This window comes from Triturus cristatus, chromosome 1_2, assembly GCF_964204655.1.
Source record: "Triturus cristatus chromosome 1_2, aTriCri1.1, whole genome shotgun sequence".
NCBI lineage: Eukaryota > Metazoa > Chordata > Amphibia > Caudata > Salamandridae > Triturus > Triturus cristatus.
The window spans coordinates 1,155,318,986-1,155,341,350 of NC_140580.1; the positions used below are offsets into that span (position 1 = coordinate 1,155,318,986).

A 22,365-nucleotide genomic window follows, 5' to 3' on the forward strand; every position below is an offset into this window, starting at 1 on the left:
GGAGGGGCAGATCAAAGAAAGGTCTGTGTGCTGCGCCAGGCACGGAGAGCATGGTCGGAGGGGCAGAGTAAGGAAAGGTCTGTGTGCTGCGCTGGGCACGGAGGGCATGGCCAGACGGGCAGATCAAAGAAAGGTATGTGTGCTGTGCCAGGGCACAGAGGGCATGGCCGGAGGGGCAGATCAAAGAAAGGTCTGTGTGCTGCGCCAGGCACGGAGAGCATGGTCGGAGGGGCAATATTAAAGAAAGGTCTGTGTGCTGCGCCGGGCGCGGAGGGCAGTTTGATGCACACAGAGGAGCAAGGGGGCATTATTGGCACAGCACTGGCTCTGGGGTAAACCAGCGGCAGTGATCAGTGGATCAATGCTGTAAGGATCGATATTGTCATGAAGACCAATCCTTCTCCAGACCCACTGTGAAGAATCCTTAAAAACTAACATTTCATCAAAGATTAGGCGGGCACCAAGAACAAAGGGTCAGGCATGAACTCCATTTGTAAAAAATAATTTTCAGCCAGCCTTGTTAATCCCACCCCAAAACCGAAATCTCCCTAATCCAAACGCCAAACCAGTCCAACACCCTAATCGTGATACCATTACTGGCCTTCACCCATACGCTAACCCCAAATTCAAAATAGCCATAACCTTAAAATGCTAAAAATAAACCAAAACCAATACCTAACCCTGATCCTAACCACAGCCCTAATCTTAAACTAAAACAAACACTAACCCATCCCGGTCCCCAACCACCGCTCCATCTACAAAACTACCCCTCATCTAAAACCAACCTCCAATTCTAACCCTGAACTCAAACCTAACACTATCCTAAGCTTTACTCCAACCCCTAACACTATCCTAAAAACTACTCGATTCCCATTCCCAACCCAAATCTTAAACCTAAACCTAACACTATCTCTAAACACTACTCAATCAATCAATAGAGACTTTATTTTGGTTTTGATTCAAACCATAAAAGTATACATAAAAACATCACAGTTAAAAACAAATGTTAAATAGTGCCATAATACATGTCCAATAAGAAAAAGCAGGAATTTCCCCAATACCGTACAATGAATTCATAATCAGTAAAGTGCAAATAACGCAAGGTATAATATAGACCATGTAATAGGTTCCTGAGGTACATGAGGCAGTCAAACAGTAAAAGGGCAACCTCATTGTGTCATACAGATTCTCAATTTAACAGACAAGTTTAGGAATTCAGTTACATGGAGAACACTGTCACTGTACAAAAGTTGTAAATACATTAGTGCTGGTCTGATCTGGTTAAAATTAAGTTTCTTTAAAAGAGCAACCAGATAGCGTTTGCGCGGGTATTCATAAAATTTACATACAAATATAAAATGCAGCATATCCTGTGGAGACTATCCGTCGCAGCCACAGGGAGCTGCAACCTTGTTAAAAATGTCTGTTTTAGGTCTAATTAACAGATGAAAGATATTTAACGTGAACCTTGTCAGCAGGAACTTCTCGTGGGAGCTAATTGAGCCCGTCAAATATGGCTCCATTGTCTCACAAGTTTTTCACATGACATATTTCCTGATACTGGGCTTCAGTATCAGGAAATATACTCCAATCCCATTAATAACCCCAATCTGAAACCAACCTCTAATTCTAACCCAAAACCAAGCCTAAATTTACAACACAGACCTTAGACTAACACTACTTCATCCCCATTCCTAAACCTAATCTTGAACATAAACCTAACACTAACACTACTCCATCTGCATTCCTAAACCTAATCTTAGATCTAAACCGAACGCTAACACTATCTCTAAACACTACTCCAAGCCCAATGCTAACCCTAATCTGAAGCCAGCCTCTAATTCTAACCCTAAACCAATCCTAAACTTAAACCTAAACCCAACACTATCCTAAAAACTACTCCAAGCCCAATACCAACCCTAATCTAAACCCAACCTCTAATTCTAACCCTAATCTTAAACCTAACACTAGCCTAAACTTTACTCCAACGCCTAACACGAACACTATCCTAAAAACGACTCCAAGCTCAATACCAGCCCTAATCTTAAACCAACATCTAATTCTAACCCTAACCCTAATCTTAAACCTAACACTAGCCTAAACTTTACTCCAACGCCTAACACGAACACTATCCTAAAAACTACTCCAAGCTCAATATCAGCCCTAATCTGAAACTAACCTCTAATTCTAACCCTAATCTTAAACCTAACACTAGCCTAGGCTTTACTCCAACGCCTAACACTATCCTAAAAACTACTCCAAGTCCAATTGCAACCCTAATCTGAAACTAACCTCTAATTCTAACCCTAAACTTGAACCTAACACTAACCCTACCCTAAGCTTTACTCCAACCCCATTCCTAAACCTAATCTTGGACATAAACCTAACACTATCGCTAATCAATACCCCAAACTAAATACTAACCCTAATCTGAAATCAACCTCTAATTCTAACCCTAAACTAATCATATACTTAAAACTAACCCTAACACTAACACTATCCTAAACACTACCCCATCTGCATTCCTAAACCTAATCTCTCCCTAACACTAAAACCATCCCAATCTCTAACCACTACTGCATCCACAATTCTAATGCTAATCTAAACCAACTGAACTCTAGTCGTAAACCTTGCACTGTATCTATCCCTAGCTACTACTGTATATCCAACCCTAACCCGAAACCAACTCCTAATCCTAGCCTCAACCCTAATCTTAAACCTAAAACTAACACCATCCCCGTCCTAAATACTACTTCAGCCACAATCCTAGCCCCAATCTAAAACCAACTGAACTCTAGTCTTAAACCTTGAACTGTATCTATCCCTAGCTACTACTGTATGTCCAACCCTAACCTGAAACCAACTCCTAGCCTCAACCCTAATCTTAAACCTAAAACTAACACCATCCCAATCTCTAACCACTACTCCATCCACAATTCTAACGCTAATCTAAACCAACTGAACTCTGGTCGTAAACCTTGCACTGTATCTATCCCTAGCCACTACTGTATGTCCAACCCTAACCCGAAACCAACTCCTAGCCTCAACCCTAATCTTAAACCTAAAACTAACACCATCCCGTCCTAAATACTACTTCATCCACAGTCCCAACCCTAACCCCAAACCTGAAACCCAGAGTATTCCGAATACTACTAGTCTTACTTCGGAAGGACGCCAGCTTCTCCTCCAGGTCCTCTTCGTCGTTGTATTTCTCATCATTAAGAAACTCCTAGATGTAAAAAAAAAATAAGATGGCATCACCAATGGGACCTTTGAGAATCGCTGACCACGCCCAGGTCCATGGAACGCAATATCCTGTAGGAGAGTACAGACCACTCAACAAAGCAGCGACACCTCCCCCGCAACCTCCTCACCCTCCCCTGGACCCCAAGCACCACAGGCCGGGCCAGGGTCGCGACAGAGCACCCTTGTCGTCATGTCACGATAACACACTGCCCAGCAGAGTGTAGGGGCGGCATCACAGCAATATTCACCAGGGTCGGACTGGCCTCCAGGGCAAGCTGGCAGTGCCCGGTGGGCTCTTACTGTAGCTGCTTCTGGGCCACAATTGTGGCCAGCTGGGCTGGTTGTTACTGTTGATTTCCCTAATATTAAAACAAACATTGGCTGCGGCAAGCTCCACCCATGCAATCTTCCAGCGCTACAAGACACTCACACAGAACGTCTTAGAAGTGACCCCCGGGCCGGATTGTAAGTGGGGGCCACTTTTTTCAGGTGTAGGATTCGTTAACGAGGGACGCTTTTATTTTGGTGCCCGGCCCTATTTTGTGTGCCAGCCCGACCCTGCTATTTACATACTCTGTTCACCAGAATGCACCTGTGCAGATACCAATTCCAGTTCAAAAACCGAAGCCCCCCATAACATTTGGAAACCATGCTGGATGGGGGGGGGGGGGTTCAAATCTGGAAGACAGGAGGCTGGCTTGGGTTCAGGGAGACTCGTCCTCTCTGTAATGAGGACGAGCCCCCCCCCCCCCTCCCCTCCCCTCCCCCCACCCACCCCCGCGTGCCAGTATAGCGGCGATCTCATCCTTACAGCCCTCTGTAAAGTCTAGACAGTTCGATAAATGCGGGTTTACAGCGGCAGTGTGGCATGAAGGGAAGGGACCCCACTGCAAGAAATGAAATTACCCCAGCTGTTGGTTAGGAAGTAAAATAAAGCATCAATGGATTGTCAGTGAGCCCCTTAGGGCCCCGGTGCCACTGCACCCGCCGCTCCACTGATATCCAGGCATCTTTGCAGGGCCTCTGCCTTAGAAGCGTTAGGCCCTCACTCGGTGCTGACGAGCCTGGATTTCTTTCTGCAGGTAAAGGTGTTGGGGGAAGGGATGGGGGGGGGAGGGGGGAGGGGGAGGCTGAGGGCAGGACGCTGTGCACACTAGAGGCTGCCAGCGGCGCATATCTAGTTAGAACACAGGGACAGCTTGGCACCCCTCCCCCTGTAACAGCAAGTGCCCAGGTGCCTCCGACGAGACCCGCCCGGGGTCTCCCGGGAAGGACCCCAGCGCTCCTCCCGACCCCCTCCGCCTCGGAGACGGCCACACTTTGCCATATATGGCCCCTGGCTGCGGCCCAGGCCTGTGGCATCTCAGGCACGCGGGGAATGGGCCCTTTCCACCCCCAGTGGAAGTGCTGCTGCAGATGGTAGATACGGGGGTCACGTGCAGGGTGAAGGCCGCAGAGGGGGTGCGGGGGAAGCAAGGGGGTGCTAGTGCGTAACACAGGGCCCAGTAGCCACTGCGGCGCAGGGGCCCCAACCTTCCAGCGGGCCCCCAACCTTTCAAGAAGGCAGGGCCCCATTCAGCCCACGCCAATGAATATCTGTGTGATGTGGGAGGCATTTTCCCTTAAGCTGCTGGCCGCAAGCAGGTGGGGTTTGGGGGGGGGGGGGCACACAGGAGATGGCAGGGCACGCAAGGGATGATGGTAGGGCACACAAGGGATGGCAGGGCACACAAGGGATGATGGCAGGGCACACAAGGGATGATGGCAGGGCGCACAAGGGATGATGGCAGGCCGCACAAGGGATGGCAGGGCACACAAGATGGGATGGCAGGGCACACATGGGATGGCAATGCACACAATGGATGGCTCACAAGGGAGGGCAGGGCACACATGAGATGACAGGGCACACATGAGATGGCAGGGCACACATGGGATGATGGCAGGGCACACAAGGGATGATGGCAGGGCACACAAGGGATGATGGCAGGGCACACAAGGGATGATGGCAGGCACACATGAGATGGCAGGGCACACATGAGATGGCAGGGCACACATGAGATGATGGCAGGGCACACAAGGGATGATGGCAGGGCACACAAGGGATGATGGCAGGGCACACAAGGGATGGCAGAGGACACAAGGGATGGCAGAGGACACAAGGGATGACAGGCACACGAGGGATGGCAGGGCACACGAGGGATGACAGGCACACGAGGGATGGCAGGGCACACGAGGGATGGCAGGGCACACGAGGGATGGCAGGGCACACGAGGGATGGCAGGGCACACGAGGGATGGCAGGGCACACGAGGGATGGCAGGGCACACGAGGGATGGCAAGGCACACGAGGGATGATGGCAAGGCACACGAGGGATAGCAGGGCACACGAGGGATAGCAGGGCACACGAGGGATGGCAGGGCACACAAGGGATGGCAGGGCACACAAGGGATGGCAGGGCACACAAGGGATGGCAGGGCACACAAGGGATGGCAGGGCACACAAGGGATGGCAGGGCACACAAGGGATGGCAGGGCACACAAGGGATGGCAGGGCACACAAGATGGGATGGCAGGGCACACAAGATGGGATGGCAGGGCACACAATGGATGGCTCACAAGAGACGGCAGGCACACAAGGGATGATGGTACGGCACACATGAGATGGCAGGGCACACATGAGATGGCAGGGCACACATGAGATGGCAATGCACACATGGGATGATGGCAGGGCACACAAGGGATGATGGCAGGGCACACAAGGGATGATGGCAGAGGACACAAGGGATGGCAGAGGACACAAGGGATGGCTGAGGACACAAGGGATGGCAGAGGACACAAGGGATGACAGGCACACGAGGGATGGCAGGGCACACGAGGGATGGCAGGGCACACGAGGGATGGCAGGGCACACGAGGGATGGCAGGGCACACGAGGGATGATGGCAAGGCACACGAGGGATAGCAGGGCACACTAGGGATAGCAGGGCACACTAGGGATAGCAGGGCACACAAGGGATGGCAGGGCACACAAGGGATGGCAATGGGCACATAAGATGGCAGGGCACACAAGGGATGATGGCAGGGCACACACAGGATGACAGGGCACACACAGGATGGGAGGGCACACACGGGATGATGGCAGGGCACACAAGGGATGATGGCAGGGCACACATGAGATGGCAGGGCACACATGAGATGGCAGGGCACATGAGGGATGGCAGGCCAAACGAGGGATGATGGCAGGGCACACGAGGGATGATGGCAGGGCGCACGAGGGATGATGGCAGGGCACACACAGGATGGGAGGGCACACAAAGGATGATGGCAGGCACACAAGGGATGACAGGGCACACAAGGGATGGCAGGGCACACATGAGATGGCAGGGCACACATGAGATGGCAGGGCACATGAGGGATGGCAGGCCAAACGAGGGATGATGGCAGGGCACACGAGGGATGATGGCAGGGCGCACGAGGGATGATGGCAGGGCACACACAGGATGGGAGGGCACACAAGGGATGATGGCAGGCACACAAGGGATGACAGGGCACACATGAGATGGCAGGGCACACATGAGATGGCAGGGCACGCATGAGATGGCTGGGCACGCATGAGGGATGGCAGGGCACATGAGGGATGGTGGCAGGGCACACGAGGGATGATGGCAGGGCACACGAGGGATGATGGCAGGGCACACGAGGGATGATGGCAGGGCACACGAGGGATGATGGCAGGGCACACGAGGGATGATGGCAGGGCACACGAGGGATGATGGCAGGGCACACGGGGGATAGCAGGGCACACGAGGGATAGCAGGGCACACGAGGGATGATGGCAGGGCGCACGAGGGATGATGGCAGGGCACACACAGGATGGGAGGGCACACAAGGGATGATGGCAGGCACACAAGGGATGACAGGGCACACATGAGATGGCAGGGCACACATGAGATGGCAGGGCACACATGAGATGGCAGGGCACATGAGGGATGGCAGGCCAAACGAGGGATGGTGGCAGGGCACACGAGGGATGATGGCAGGGCACACGAGGGATGATGGCAGGGCACACGAGGGATGATGGCAGGGCACACGAGGGATGATGGCAGGGCACACGAGGGATGATGGCAGGGCACACGGGGGATAGCAGGGCACACGGGGGATAGCAGGGCACACGGGGGATAGCAGGGCACACGAGGGATAGCAGGGCACACGAGGGATAGCAGGGCACACGAGGGATGGCAATGGGCACATAAGATGGCAGGGCACACACAGGATGACAGGGCACACACAGGATGGGAGGGCACACAAGGGATGATGGCAGGGCACACAAGGGATGATGGCAGGCACACAAGGTATGATGGCAGGCACACAAGGGATGACAGGGCACACAAGGGATGGCAGGGCACACAAAGGATGGCAGGGCACACAAGGGATGGCAGGGCACACAAGGGATGGCAGGGCACACAAGGGATGGCAGGGCACACATGAGATGGCAGGGCACATGAGGGATGGCAGGCCAAACGAGGGATGATGGCAGGGCGCACGAGGGATGATGGCAGGGTGCACGAGGGATGATGGGAGGGCACACAAGGGATGATGGCAGGGCACACAAGGGATGATGGCAGGGCACACAAGGGATGATGGCAGGCACACAAGGGATGGCAGGGCACACAAGGGATGGCAGGGCACACGAGGGATGGCAGGGCACATGAGGGATGATGGCAGGGCACACGAGGGATGATGGCAGGGCACACGAGGGATGATGGCAGGGCACACGAGGGATAAAGGCAGGGCACACGAGATGGCAATGCACACATGGGCTGATGGCAGGGCACACGAGGGATAATGGCAGGGCACACGAGATGGCAATGCACACATGGGATGATGGCAGGGCACACGAGGGATGGCAGGCACACGAGGGATGATGGCAGGGCACACAAGGGATGATGGCAGGGCACACAAGGGATGATGGCAGGGCACACAAGAGATGGCAGGCCGTACGAGGGATGACAGGCACACACGGGATGGCAGGGCACACATGAGATGGCAATGCACACATGGGATGATGGCAGGGCACACAAGGGATGGCAGGCACACGAGGGATGGCAGGCACACGAGGGATGGCAGGCACACGAGGGATGGCAGGGCACACGAGGGATGATGGCAGGGCACACGAGGGATGATGGCAGGGCACACGAGGGATGATGGCAGGGCACACAAGGGATGATGGCAGGGCACACAAGAGATGGCAGGCCGTACGAGGGATGACAGGAACACACAGGATGGCAGGGCACACAGGAGATGGCAGGGGGTCTGGCGGAGCCCTTCTGGGGATAGGCTGCTGGCCTCATCCAAGTGCCTATCAAAAGTGCCTAAAATAGCACTATCTCGGATGAAAATAATGTGGTTTCCTTTTCCAGTTTTGCATCCTCAGATGGCGAACAATCTCAACAAACCTCTGTGGCCTTAAAACTTTGAATCGCTGCCTGGCCTTTTCTTGAACTGACCCTCTCCTTCCCACCCAGCCTCTGCACGCCTTCTCTCTCCGAGCACGGCCTACTCTAAGTCACCTGCATGTTTGCCTTAATCCCTATTATTGTAGTTCGACAAACTGCCCACTCCTGGTTACAAAGAACACAACTTACCCTTTAAGAAACCGTACCCCTGCAGGCCTGAATGTCTATTCTCCTGTTACTCCTATGTCAATAGCGCCACCATTGCATGAAATGACACACCCTTCTACCCTTCTCCCAGTAAATAGCACACCTAACTCCCAATAATTAAACCCAGCGCATAAAAACTGGAGGAAATACATGGAATTATTTCCTTGAGAACACACTACTAAAGCCAATAACCAGTGGGAAAAAACACAAACCTTGGGTTGTGGAGCAGCGGCTGTACAGCACAAAGAGCTTTAATGTCTCGTCGAGGGTTTAAGTGCCACATTAATTCAGTTACACTGCGATATATAACTCTCCAGGATACACTGATGCCCTAACGCTCAGCCATGGGCGGGGCAGGCATCTGTAGGTCATGCAGGCTGCATAATATTTTCCATACACTGCTGGACACTCACATAAGACATATCTGCAGTGGGCCATGTCCATCACCGCGTCCTGCTCAGTCCAGTGCGAATAAACCCTCCATCACCAACTGAACAGGCATGGAATAACTGAAGAGATGTGTCACTGCCGCTGGCCAACGAGGAGGTGATTCAGTGACCACTGCAGGTCCCTACAAACTACGACGAGTCTTCACATCTCACAATGACAATCGGACATATGATGATATTAATAAAGCCCGCCCCAGCGGATCTCGCCACTCTGTCTCCCCTCAACCTGAGCCTGCGCAGGAGGAGAAACTTCAAACAAAACACCTCAGACTGGACAACCCAGGGCAGTGACCAGCGGAGTGGACGGTCATCTTCAGAAATACCAGGCAGGGACCTTCAGGGCTGCTCAAAGCGGTCAGCGTACTGCAAACCACAGACGGCGCACAGCTCTCACGCACTCCTTCATCCATCACACTGCGAAGCGCTCCGTCCCATAACACGAAAACCGCACCTCAGTGGTCATCACACGTGACATGGAACACTTTCCACATGGGATCAAAAAAACAGACAAAACCCTTCCAACCACACGCTACACGGTGTAGCGTACTACCCATATAGGCAAGCGCTTCAGCGTCCGACAAAGGAGTAGTAAGTGCTATGTATATGTTGCACTACAACACAATCTGCCGCTCTCTTCTTCCTGACCCCATCCACAGCAGCCTTCCCAATCCCACCTGCCCCTCCCCCGAACCCACACCTGCCCCACGCCCTGCCTCTGCCCACTCTCACCTGGTTCACTTCCTCCAGCCTGGCTTCCTGTTGTGCTTTGAGCTGGCCGAAGGCTTTGCCTCCTGGGGACAGGAAAGAAAACAAAGTGTGAGACAATGATGCAGTGTGAGACAATGATACAGTGTGAGACAATGATACAGTGTGAGACAATGATGCAGTGTGGACAATGATGCAGTGTGAGACAATGATGCAGTGTGAGACAATGATGCAGTGTGGACAATGATACAGTGTGAGACAATGATACAGTGTGAGACAATGATACAGTGTGAGACAATGATGCAGTGTGGACAATGATACAGTGTGAGACAATGATGCAGTGTAAGACAATGATGCAGTGTAAGACGCAGTGTAAGACAATGATGCAGTGTAAGACAATGATGCAGTGTGAGGCAATGATGCAGTGTGAGGCAATGATGCAGTGTGAGGCAATGATGCAGTGAAAGACAATGATGCAGTGAAAGACAATGATGCAGTGAAAGACGCAGTGTAAGACAATGATGCAGTGTAAGACAATGATGCAGTGTGAGGCAATGATGCAGTGTGAGGCAATGATGCAGTGTGAGACAATGATGCAGTGTGAGACAATGATGCAGTGTGAGGCAATGATGCAGTGTGGACAATGATGCAGTGTGAGGCAATGACACTTCATGAGACAATATTACCATGTGAGACAACGACTCCGAGGCAATGCCATGGAGCTAGACGATGACACAGGCAGTGTGACAATGAAACGGAGTCAGTGCAAAGGTGTGGTGTGCTAACCTCGTCATCCCATGGCAGGGTGTGGAACCCCAGTGAACCCAGAGCCAGCTCCCTGCCCCACTGATCGCTAAGCAGCTCATCCAGCACAGGTCTAGTGCCAACCGGAAGTGCTTCTGGCCCAATAACAGGCCTACTTCTACCATCCAAGGGTTCTTCATGTGATGCACTCAGCATATACATGTGATCCATCGGGACCCTTGGTGCAGACGGCTGCGAACCCGTGGGGGCTCTGGGCAGAGTTTGGGAGAGGGGCGGGACTCACTGCAAGGGGTGGGAACGGGGGAGGGGGGGTGTGGGACTCACTGCAAAGGGTGGGGAGGGGACTCTTCCGACTTTGGGTCATCACGAGCTAAGGTACGGTGCTAAGGAATGTTCATTTTTGTGGAAAGGAAAACAAGCACTGGCATAGCCAATAGGGCTTACCTTTAGGCCCTTACAAGTGTTTAACCAGAGCTATTGGGAATGTTTTAAGCTATGTTACCCAAGCAGACAGATATGAATAAATAGAAAAGAGAGCGTTTGATGTACCCAACGATTGAAGAACTTGTTAGTGTGGATTAAAACAGTCCACTGACCCTAATGAACAAGCACATGATAAAAGTGCTTGTGCATGAAGCAGAGAGACCGTGAAATTTGCAAACTTCGTTTGCTGTAGGTGCAAATCCTGCCTTGTAGATCCCGGATGAGTTGCAGCTGCCACTGCTGAAACAAGGCCAATGGAGGTACCAATGGGTGAGACAGACTGGCCGAAAGGTTCTGTGACCTCAGTGGCAGAGTCACTGTCGCTCTAGGGTGTGCGGATTCGTAGGCCTGCCCACAAGACTGGAGGTGAACTTCAGTATGGACTGTGGTGGACAGGCCTTCAAGGTTGACCCACACTTGCCACCGCTAGGGTCCACCTGCTGGTGCTAAGACACCAGGCTTCTACGGTCTTGTGGGGCCTTCTAATGTCGAGCATGGGAATGTGCTACCTCAGGAGAGGGGTCTGGTGGACTGTACAAGAAGGCTGAACCTGGTTCCCCAGTTCCAAATTCGGCAGCTCTGGCCATAGTGCCACATCCTCTCCCCCACAAAACACCATACTGCTCACTGAGAGAAACTCGCACTGCCTTCAGCTACAACCCAATTGTGCTCCGCTATAAACACCTGGATGTGACTCAATTCAAATTATGCATTAGACAAGAGTAACATGCTGTCTGAAAAAAAAGTAATAACATCCTGGAAAAAGCAAACCCTCATAGGGACTGCAAGATTGAGTAAAGGATGTGAAATGTTAGCAGGAACAACATGGTCAGCTTAACGCTTGCGCACTCATTATTCAGAAATCAGTGAGTGTTTTTGGCTGAAAAGTCAAAAAGACATGATTACCTGGCCTGGAAGGGACCCGTTTCAATGTCCATTGCTTATATCCTTACAAAACATAAGCAGTATGGGTTAAAAAGACCACATCCCTGAACACAACGCCGCGGTACACATTTTATAAACCAAAATAAGGAAAACAGCTGAAAAGGATCACATTAAACGTTTTCCACTCCACGCATCAGAAAGACGAGAAAGCAGAAGTAGTGCATTGCTTAGCTCTGTAGAGTGTTGCTAATGTGTTTTGGTATGAATAAAACCAGTCTGGTCATTTTGCGACCACTCCGTCTTGCTTTATTTAGTTATTGTATATTTAACCTTTTTTCTCTCTGTCCGAGGCTGCACTTTGGAATAGAAAAATGTGCGAAAAAGACAATATTGCCAGCAAAAGTGTTTCTTTCTCTCTTGGATCCAGTTCACAGGGGAACGTATGGAGGAAAGGAGAGGAAAGAAAGGGCAAGAGACATTTATTGAAGTCACGCTTTCATTCAGCAAGTGAGGAAGAGCAACACAGAGACAGAAAGAAAGGGAAGAAGAGGAAGAAAGAGAGAGGGCCAGCTGACAGTGGCAGAAGGGCCTCTTTATGGCCAGACATGCCCAGGCACGGCCGGCTTGCAGACCGGTGCGTCAGTCCGACCTCCCATGATATGAAAAATTGTCAACAATGAGAAATATTTTCAGCACATGACCGGCATTGCTTAGCATTATGAAACCAACTCTGAGTTTTTATAATATAGTAAATGCCATCAATAAAAATAAATACGCATATATGTCAACTTCAAAGAATACCTACAGACGAGGAGATTAAGTGAACTGCAAGCAGCGCCATGTGCCAGCCAGCCAACGGCAAGGCGAGAGGAAAGAAAAAGTAGTGTATTTAAACAAAACATATGGCCCTTACTGAAAGTATCCATGAAGCTGGGGCGGTCGGCAGGGCGGGAACAAAACAGCCATGAGGTGGGACAAATGTACACTCTTCACCAACGGAAACTATGGATTAGTAAAGGCAGACCAAGCAACCAATGAAAAGTGGTGGGTGTGTTCAAAATCCACAGACAGAATACAGCAAGCAGAGCAGCGCAGAGCAGCGCATGTGAGCTGCCTCTAGGCTCGAACTAAAAACGAGGTTAGAGCAACTTATTCAGTCATTGTATTTATATGGGCGCTTCATACAGTGCAGACCTAGTGGCAAGAAGCAGAAGTGCTCTACACAATAAATACATGAATAGCAAGCATTGGCAAAGCCAGTGAGGGTGGCTTTAGCTGCCAGCCTTTTAACTTTGTCAATACTTGTTTTGCTTCAGTATGCTTTTTGTAAAACTGTATTTCTGTGGGGCATTAGGAGGGGTGCTGAGCCCTCACCAAACACATAAAAAATGTCTACAAGCAAAACAATATTTTATATAAAAGCCCACACATTACATGGAATTCCCTGGCACTGAAAGGAAATACTTTGTGTGCGGCTGTGTTACTTGTGAAAAACAGGACTGCTGTCATTCACAGTGAAGCTGGCCAATAGCTGATGTGGGCTGACCCACTGCCCCATGCTGTATGGGCAGAAGAAACATGTGACTGACTCAAGAACAGACCCATGGATGGAGAGGGCTGTTGGAAGTCCCTATGAGTACATTATATACATAGAATGTTAGTTAAAAGAGAAGTTCTAGGCTAATGCCACACCTAAAAAGTGTAATCAACTCATGCCAGTGTAACACACGAGGACCTGCATAACACCTCACTGCGAAACCCAGACCACAAAAATACACTTCACTCCCGCACGCATTCCTGGAGTGGTACCAAGGATGCTGTGGGAAAGAACCATCAGGGTCTCCCCTTTCCTCTTGTGTCCGGACTTCGACTAAGTCCCATTTCATCCTTCCTCCCTGTTTAACTCTGGTAAAGAGATCCTGTTCCCTTAAGCTTCTCCTCTCAGAGGCAGAGTCTTACTGCAAAAAAGCTGGAAAAAGTAAAAATAGCGTTTGCGGCCTGCGCCTGAAATAGAAGGAAGGAAACCGCCTTCTCATGAAAAGAAAACACTGCAAGGACTTGAAGCCTCTCCGTCTTTGGCACAGACCATGAACATGTTGGGAGAGGGCCGCTTATGTTCAACAATCTTTGAAGAGCAATGGGCGCATCCTAGGGGTTTGTGGGGGTTCACCACACTGGGGGCGGTGTTGGAACAAAACATGATTATAAGCAAGCAGAGAAGCACACCTTACAAAGGTACATCTCAGATCCTTCTTGGTCTGGGATGACAAACATGTCTCAAGAGATTAACCTATTGTAAGAAATAGGGATTTTAATTAAGGGGGTGAAAACCCTTCTCAAACAACAACCACAATCGTTGTCAGGACCCACAAAAGTCACTAATTTAAGCTATTCTTCACCCTCTGGTAGCTTGCCACAAAAGCAGCCTGGCTTAACACAGAGGCACTGTGTTCAGTATTTATGCAACACACAGTCATAAAGTGAAAACACAACACAAAAAATGTAAAATCAGTTTAGATAAATTAAAAAAACTTTAATCTATAAACTGAGACCAAAGCGACAGAATTCTAACCAGAAGAACCAGAGATATGCGATCTAAAGGTTTAAGTAAAAATAGTGCCAAGAAGCAGAAAGTGCTAAATGTGGGTATCTGGTCACACTACACAGGACAAAGTTACATGTTCAGGCCAATGACGATGGAGTGCAGGTCCGATACACGGACCAGGTTAGTTCTGCAGACAAAGTTACCTTCTCAAAGTCTGGTGAGCAGGGTCCGAAACTTCAGGATTTCACAGGAGGAGCTCAACTGATGTCAGCCAAACGTCCAGGACCTGGGGAGACACCTCTTGAGGATCAGGGGATCACTTCAGCAGAGGCCAAAAGAGCTCAGGCAAGTCCAGTTGCAGGTCCAGGCAGGGCAGTTTCTGCAGGTCAGCTGGGGGGCATCTGGAGTTTGCTGTGTCCATGCAGCTCAGAACGGGAGGTCAGCCAACAGGCCCTTGCAGTCACTCTGGTATTCCTGGGTTAAAGGAGTCCTTTCTCCTTCAAGCAGCAAAGCAGGCCTCAAGCAGCGGGCAGTCCTCTGAAGAACAAGGCAGGGCTCAAGCAGCGGGACAGTCCACTGGTAGCAGCAGGGAAGTCTTCTGAGAAATAAGGCAGGCCTCAAGCAGCAGGGCAATCCTCTGAAGTACAAGACTGTCCTTCTGTAGTCTTCCGCAGGTCCAGGTGTGCACTGAAGAGTTGGTCTGAGGGTCCACTATTTATACCTGGTGCCAACTTTGACCTGGAGGAAGCTTAATTCCCCCCCCCCACAATTGGTGATCGCTCCTTGGTGTCTTGGGTGACAAAAGGCTAGTGTGAAGTCCTTCATGTGTGTGCTGAGGCAGCTCCTTTGAAATGTAAGTAGGGCAGTAAACAGCTCCATCCTGCCAACACCTAGTCCTTCTTCATGTTTCTGTCTGGAAGGAATACACAAAGGCCAACTCAGAGCTCTTCACTGGCTTCCAGTAAAAAAGAGGATCAGATTTAAGGCCCTGGTGTCATTCTTTAAGACCTTCCATGGGAGGGGCGCAAGGTCCCTCAGTAGGAGGGTTACCCACTATATTCCTCCCAGAACTTTGAGATCCTCGTCCATGAACCTTGCTGTAGTTCCTAGAATATTGCGTGCCCGCTCGGGGGCATCTCTTTCAGGTTTCTCGGAGCACAGGCCTGGAACACACTCTCCGCATCGTTAAGATTGGTGACCGATTTAGCTACATTCAGGAAACTTCTTAAAGCTTGGCTTTTTAATCAATGAATTATCGCTCTTTAGCAGCATTCTTTATTCCATATTTGCTCATGCATATGGGGGTTGTTAGCCCGGTGCAAGCAAGACCTTCGGAAGTGCCGGAAAACTCTCTTTTGAGTAGCTGTGCACTATGTAATTGCCTTCATTTATTCATTCATTCAACTGCCATGGAAATCACAGTTATGTGACCCAGGACACAGGCTGCAGGCTCCAAATGGTTAGGACAGAAAAAGCCCAAGTTTCAAAAAGTGGTATATCAGAATTGTGACGTAAAATCTGACTTTACCATTAAAGAGGATTTTGAATTACAATTCTTTAGAGACCAAACAAAAGTTAGCACTTATTAAATGTAATAAGGTAGCCCAATGTTATCTTATGGGAGAAGTAGGCCTTACAGTAGTGAAGAATGAATGTAGGAGTTTTTCACTATCAGGTCATGTAAAACTTAAAAACACATATCCGACTTTTGAAATACAATGTACTCTGCCCGCTGGGCTGTTTAGGGCCTACTTTAGGGGTGGCTTATATGTATTAGAAAGGGAGGTTTGACCTGGTAAAAAGTTTCTTTTGTCAGATCGAATAGGAAGTTTGGAACTGCACGTAGGCTGCAGTGGCAGCTCTGAGACTTGCTTTAAAAGCTACTGTTAGTGGGCGGCACAATGAGTGCTGCTGTCCGCTTTTAGCAGTGACCGGCCCTGGTACCCATGATCACATCAACGAGGGACTTACGAGTAAATTAAGTGTACCAATCAGGTGTAAGCCAATTGTACCATATATTAAGGGGAGACCACAAGCAGGTTAGCACTGGTTGGCAGTGGTAAAGAGGACAGAAACCTAAAAAAGTCATGAAAACGGGCTCAGAAAACAGGATGGTTGAAGGCAAAGGTTTGGGGGTGTCCCTGCAAGGAGGTGCAAGTCCAACACCCATGAATACTGTTGAGGATGATTATGGTGAAAAGACCAATGTGAGGAGCCCTTTGACCTGGAAGCACCGGGGTCACATGGAAGAACCAGCCCTGGTGACCCTCTTGAGGGAAGTCCTGTGAGCGCCACTCGTCACGGCATCATAAAGCCACCAGAACCTTGTTTCTTGGACATAGCCTGCAGGATTATTGTGTTGCAGTGTTGCCCTCAGACATGCATCAACCATGATGGCGAAGATCTTGGAACAAATCCACCAATGCAACAAACGCGGTCCCCCCAGACCCTGTCCTTGACCTGGCTTCCGCAGCAGAGACGGTGCTCCTTGACTTGGCGTCCGCAGCTGAAAAGGCGGTCCCCCAGAGCCTGTCCTTGACCTGGCTTCCGCAGCAGAGACGGTGCTCCTTGACTTGGCGTCCGCAGCTGAAAAGGCGGTCCCCCCAGAGCCTGTTCTTGACCTGGCTTCCGCGGCAGAGACGGTGCTCCTTGACTTGGCGTCCGCAGCTGAAAAGGCGGTCCCCCAGAGCCTGTCCTTGACCTGGTTTACCCAGCAGAGATGGTGCTCCTTGCCTTGGCATGTGCGGCTGATAAGGCGGTCCCCTCAGAGCCTGTCCTTGACCTGGCTTACCCAGCAGAGACGGTGCTCCTTGACTTGGTGTCCGCAGCTGAAAAGGTGGTCCCCTCAGAGCCTGTGGTTGCCACCAGAGTCCAGTTAATGAAGCCAGCTTGAGATGGGTCAAATCTTTCTCCTAAAAGGAGGCAAAGCTGCAGCACAATCATAAATCAGAACAAAAAGAACAGGTACCAAGAGCTCCTGAAGGACTTCAATCAGTCCCAATGGACACAAGCATTGGCAAAGGCAAGGGGAGAGGAGTTGGCCTGACGGCTAGGGCGGTTGACCTCGAATCTGGGGAGCTGGGTTTGAGTCTCGGCAGCGACGCTGAACATCCTGCGATTCTGGGAAAATCACTTAATCTCCCTGTGCCTAACAAAAATGAATGTGTCCTCATGTAACGCAACTGGTGCTATGTAAAGCGCTCTGATACCCGATTCAGGTCAAACTCGCACTATACAAGACTCCGTAAAAAAAAAATATATATATATATATAGATATATATATATTTTTTTTTTTTTTGGGTTAAATGTGCTAACACAGGCTGCGTTACAATATTTGAGGGAGACGTGCTGGAGGTAGCTAGCAAGAGCAGACAGGGGACTATAGTGGTACAGTAGTCCCTCATGCAGTTCAATGGAAGCACTCGAGTGGAGGTGGAAGGATACACTCAAACAGCCAATAGCTTTAGAAGAAAAACAAACACTCCACTGTGTGGAGCCAGATACATGATTGACATAGTCTCAAGCCAATGGCTAAAAGAGGGTGGCAGAAGAAGCCAGCAGTTTAAAGTGGTGGATCCAAAGCCCACTCTTTATCATATACATAGGCTGTCCGGTTTTAGGTTTAAACCTATAATAACTGATAAAACCCCACCGGAAGGGAAATAGCCCTCACCAGTGTAAACATGTAAACACTGAAAAAAAACCTGCACAACCACAAACTAAATGCCATACAAAAAAAAGGAAATGGGTAGTGAAAAAGTAATTTTTATTTTTTCCTGAAGGGGCCAATGCAATGTAACTTTGTTATATAAGGTAGCAGTAAGAAAGACTGAGCTAACATTAATCTGCTTGAGTTTTGTTGTTTAGGGATGTCACTAAAATATTGTTTCTTCTTCCTTTTTTCAGTTTTGTGGTCTTTGGTCTAAAGATACAGGGGTTAGAAGCATGTTTTAGGTGTTTATTTTATAAACTGTAGAGAATCAGGAAATATCAAAATTATATTTGATTTTTTGGCTATGTTTGAGTCTTTCACTGATAGGAAAAATATAGGTTTCATAAGAATCTTTCCCAATATGTACCAGCAAATTTACCCACAGCGAATGGGTAAAAACCCTTGATACATCAGCTCTCTGTTCCAGTGAGTCAATATTGATAGTAGGTGAATTGCCAAACACCCCAGGCTTTAAACATCCAATGCAAGGTATAGTGACAGGTATATGTGAAAAGAGTGCAGTCGCCAAGCATCTGGGATACTGGTGAAAACATGACACCAGACTTTTGGAAAACATGGAACGCAGTGTCACTTGGAATGCTGCTGCAAAAAGTTCTTACCAAGTTCAACAAAGATTGGAGTAATTTTGTTTGTATTTGCAGTGATTCTGCTACGTATATGAAAAAGTTGTGTGATGACCTGTCAAAATCGATACCTGAGTTGAAGTGCTTTCCTGTAAGAGATTCTTGCCACTTGTTAGATGGTATGCCGAAAGCATCTTTACAATCTTCAGAGTTAATGAAGAATGCTGTTGACTTTTTCATCCATTCTGGTGCAGTTTTATTATGCACGGAAACTAACACGCAAATATTTCTCACTTTGTGCTTTGTGTGGCATCAACGAAAGAGCCATCCCAACGGTGTCATTTAGCTGGTGGTTCTCAGTCCTAGAGGCCATGATTGCTACATTATCCATGTGGCGACCGTTTACAGAACCTTTGCTGGGGGATGATGCCAAAGGCAAGAAACGTGAAAATCTTTGGTCACATATTGATAGTGATTTGAGAAAAAAAGTACACTCTACTGCATTCTTAGATTTTTACAGGAAAGCATGACTGGTGGAGTGGACATAATCAAAAAAAAACTAGAGTTTGAAACAACCATTGTCTACCAAGTGTTCAGCATAATTGGTGTAGATGTGAAACATCTCCTTGAGAGTAGCCTGGGCGACACCTTTAGTGACTCTGGCACTGCAACACATTCCATGTTAGAGTGCTTGCCACTTGGTAAGCAAATAAATGTTGAGGAGCAATTCAGGAACTTTTATTTTACAACGTATGAGAAATGGCCCTTCACCAACCGTGGCATTTGAAGTCAGTGAAACCTCACTGTGTCACACTGCACAAGCTATAGATCTCTTCCGAAAAGGGAAATTTTCTCCGGAGTTTCAAAAGTGCTGCCTCATTTTTGACCGCTTCAATAACTCTGGGGCATATGCGCCCAGTTCTATGCATATGTTGCAGAACCAGTCGCAGAGAATCACAATCTTCAGGGGCCCCAGTATTGGCATGGAAAGCTATGGCAGTGGCCAGAGTTAGCAAATTGTACACTGGCTATTTTGGCGTTGCCTGTCTGAAGAGCCAATGTTGAGAGGGCGTTTTCACAGATAAAAGTTTACATGGGAAGGAAAGAGCGAGCGTGCATGACCAAAGACTCACTGGAGAAGTATTGTATGCTGTACTACGATAAGTTTCATTTGGAAAAATATATCTGGACCTCATTTACACTGTACATACACTGTCTATATACCATGCACTATCAGTGCGGAAAGCAAGCCATGATAGAAGCAAAAAGTTCCATAAACACCGGAAAAACACAGTTTCTGTTGTTTTTAATGGCGCAAAAATGTGTAACCTCTGATAACCGCTGTTTTTTTAAGGTATTGAAATCACTTGAAAACACCGAAAAAAACCACCAGAATTTACCAAAAATAGAAACTGAAAACAGGAAAGCCTACATATACAGTATCAGCGACAGCTGTGCTGTGGAATCGCAGGCCTAAAATGTCCATGCTTTCAATCACATCACTGGAAGAGAAGATCTGCGGTCAGTATAAATACTCAGTCACTCAGACAGGCCAAGAAGACGGGGAATGTACATGAGTGGAGTACTCCGCTGTCCAACACCAGCAAAATAAACTCCACCTCATTAAAACCATGCAGGACCAGCCAATGACAGGCCACGAAAGAGAAGGCTCCTCCCAGCCCTAACGGACTAGGGCACCGGGAGGGCTGATGGAGTGTATTGTTCCGGAGGGGCTAAGGGTCCTAGCTTCTCTCATAGGAGCCTGGACGCTAAGGTCAAAGGAAGAGTGGGTCACTGTGGATGGATGGATGGATGGATGAATGGCTGGATGGATGGACAGACGGACAGGCGGACAGAAGGATGGATGGATGGATGGATGGATGGACAGACGGATGGATGGACGGACAGGCGGACCGATAGACAGGCAGAAGGATGTATGGATAGATGGATGGATGGAGGGAAGGAGGGAGGGAAGGACGAAGGGAGGGATGAAGAGCTGAAGGGATGGATGAATGAACAGATGGATGGATGAAGGGATGGACGAATGAGCAGATGGAGGGAAGGAGGGATGGATGATGGATGGAGAGATGAACAGATGGATGATGAATGAACAGATGGATGGATGATGGCTGGACAGATGAACGGATGGATAGATAGATGAACAAATGAACAGATGGATAGATGGATGGCTGAATGGATGGATGGATGGCCAGACAGATAGACGGGCGGAAGGATGGATGGAAGGATGGACAGGGAAACGAACAAACAGATGGATGGATGGATGGGTGGATGGATGGATGGATAAATGGACAGACAGACAGACAGACAGATAGACGGGCATACTTATTGTACAGAGCAGGAGACCGCAGAGGAAAGAAAATGAGACGATATGGTGAGAGTGAAAGGAACCCAGAGAACCCACCTCCTGACCATCCACTCCAGCACATGGAAAATAAAGAGACTTTCCCAGTACAGGAAACTTTTATCAGAGCCCAAGCAAGACCATGCCTTTATAGGTAAGACTTATGTGAGGAATGAGTCAGCACAAGGAGCAGAACAGAGGGCTGGCGGCGAGCCAGCTTGGCTCCCAAGGGTCCTGGAAAGCTCGGTGGGCCGTGCACCTTATATAAAACATGAATTTTCCCTTCAACAGGGATGGATGGAGTGCAGGTGTGATGGACTCATGATGTCAGGTGCTCAGAGGTAGGTCACCGTGCTTAATTTGGGCCGGTGGTTTCAATGCTCAGCACCGGAACTTATTTGTCAACACCTGCGCTTGTGACAGTCTGCCACAAAGTGGCGCTGTCTGGCTAATTTAGAGATGACATCAACAACAGTATATTATTAACTCAATATACATTAAAGAGTCCTATTACCTGCTACCCAAGCCATTCTTATAGCTTGGGGGGCCTGAAATATTCCAAATTGTCCCACTCGTAGGAGTGTGATGGTTAGTCGCTGTGTTGTTACCATCATTGGCAGCCCTGACAGGGGCAGTGTGTGGTGCAAGGTGCAGTGGCCTCCTGACAGGAGCCCTGGCACTTAATTCTTTACAAATTAAGCACTGGTAGGTGGCATGCTGCAGGTGGTATCTTATGTACCTTATATGCGTAGGTAGACCTAAATCAGCCCCATATAAGGGCGGGTGAAATTCCATCTGGTTTTCTGTGAAACTCTGTAGGAAATTTGGGACATCACGTTTGTAGAGCAGAATGTGATTTGCCGGTATCTTGTGTGACTTTTTCCGTCTGACCACACCCTCTGGGCAGCAAAATCTCGTGTGACATTGGCAGGAAACCGGTTTCAGCAAAAACTCTATCTTGACGAAAT

At 49.1% G+C, this 22,365-nt stretch overlaps 1 protein-coding gene across 1 annotated transcript in view; it reads right to left on the reverse strand.

Moving 5' to 3' along the window:
• Positions 1-22,365, reverse strand: part of AIF1L (allograft inflammatory factor 1 like) — a 106,155-nt gene that overhangs the window by 79,202 nt on the left and 4,588 nt on the right. The window contains exons 2-3 of the mRNA XM_085613955.1: positions 10,086-10,147; positions 3,163-3,229 (exon numbers count right to left, since the gene is read on the reverse strand). Coding sequence (XP_085470081.1) covers positions 3,163-3,229; positions 10,086-10,147 — 129 coding nt within the window. The remainder of the gene's footprint in view (positions 1-3,162; positions 3,230-10,085; positions 10,148-22,365) is intronic.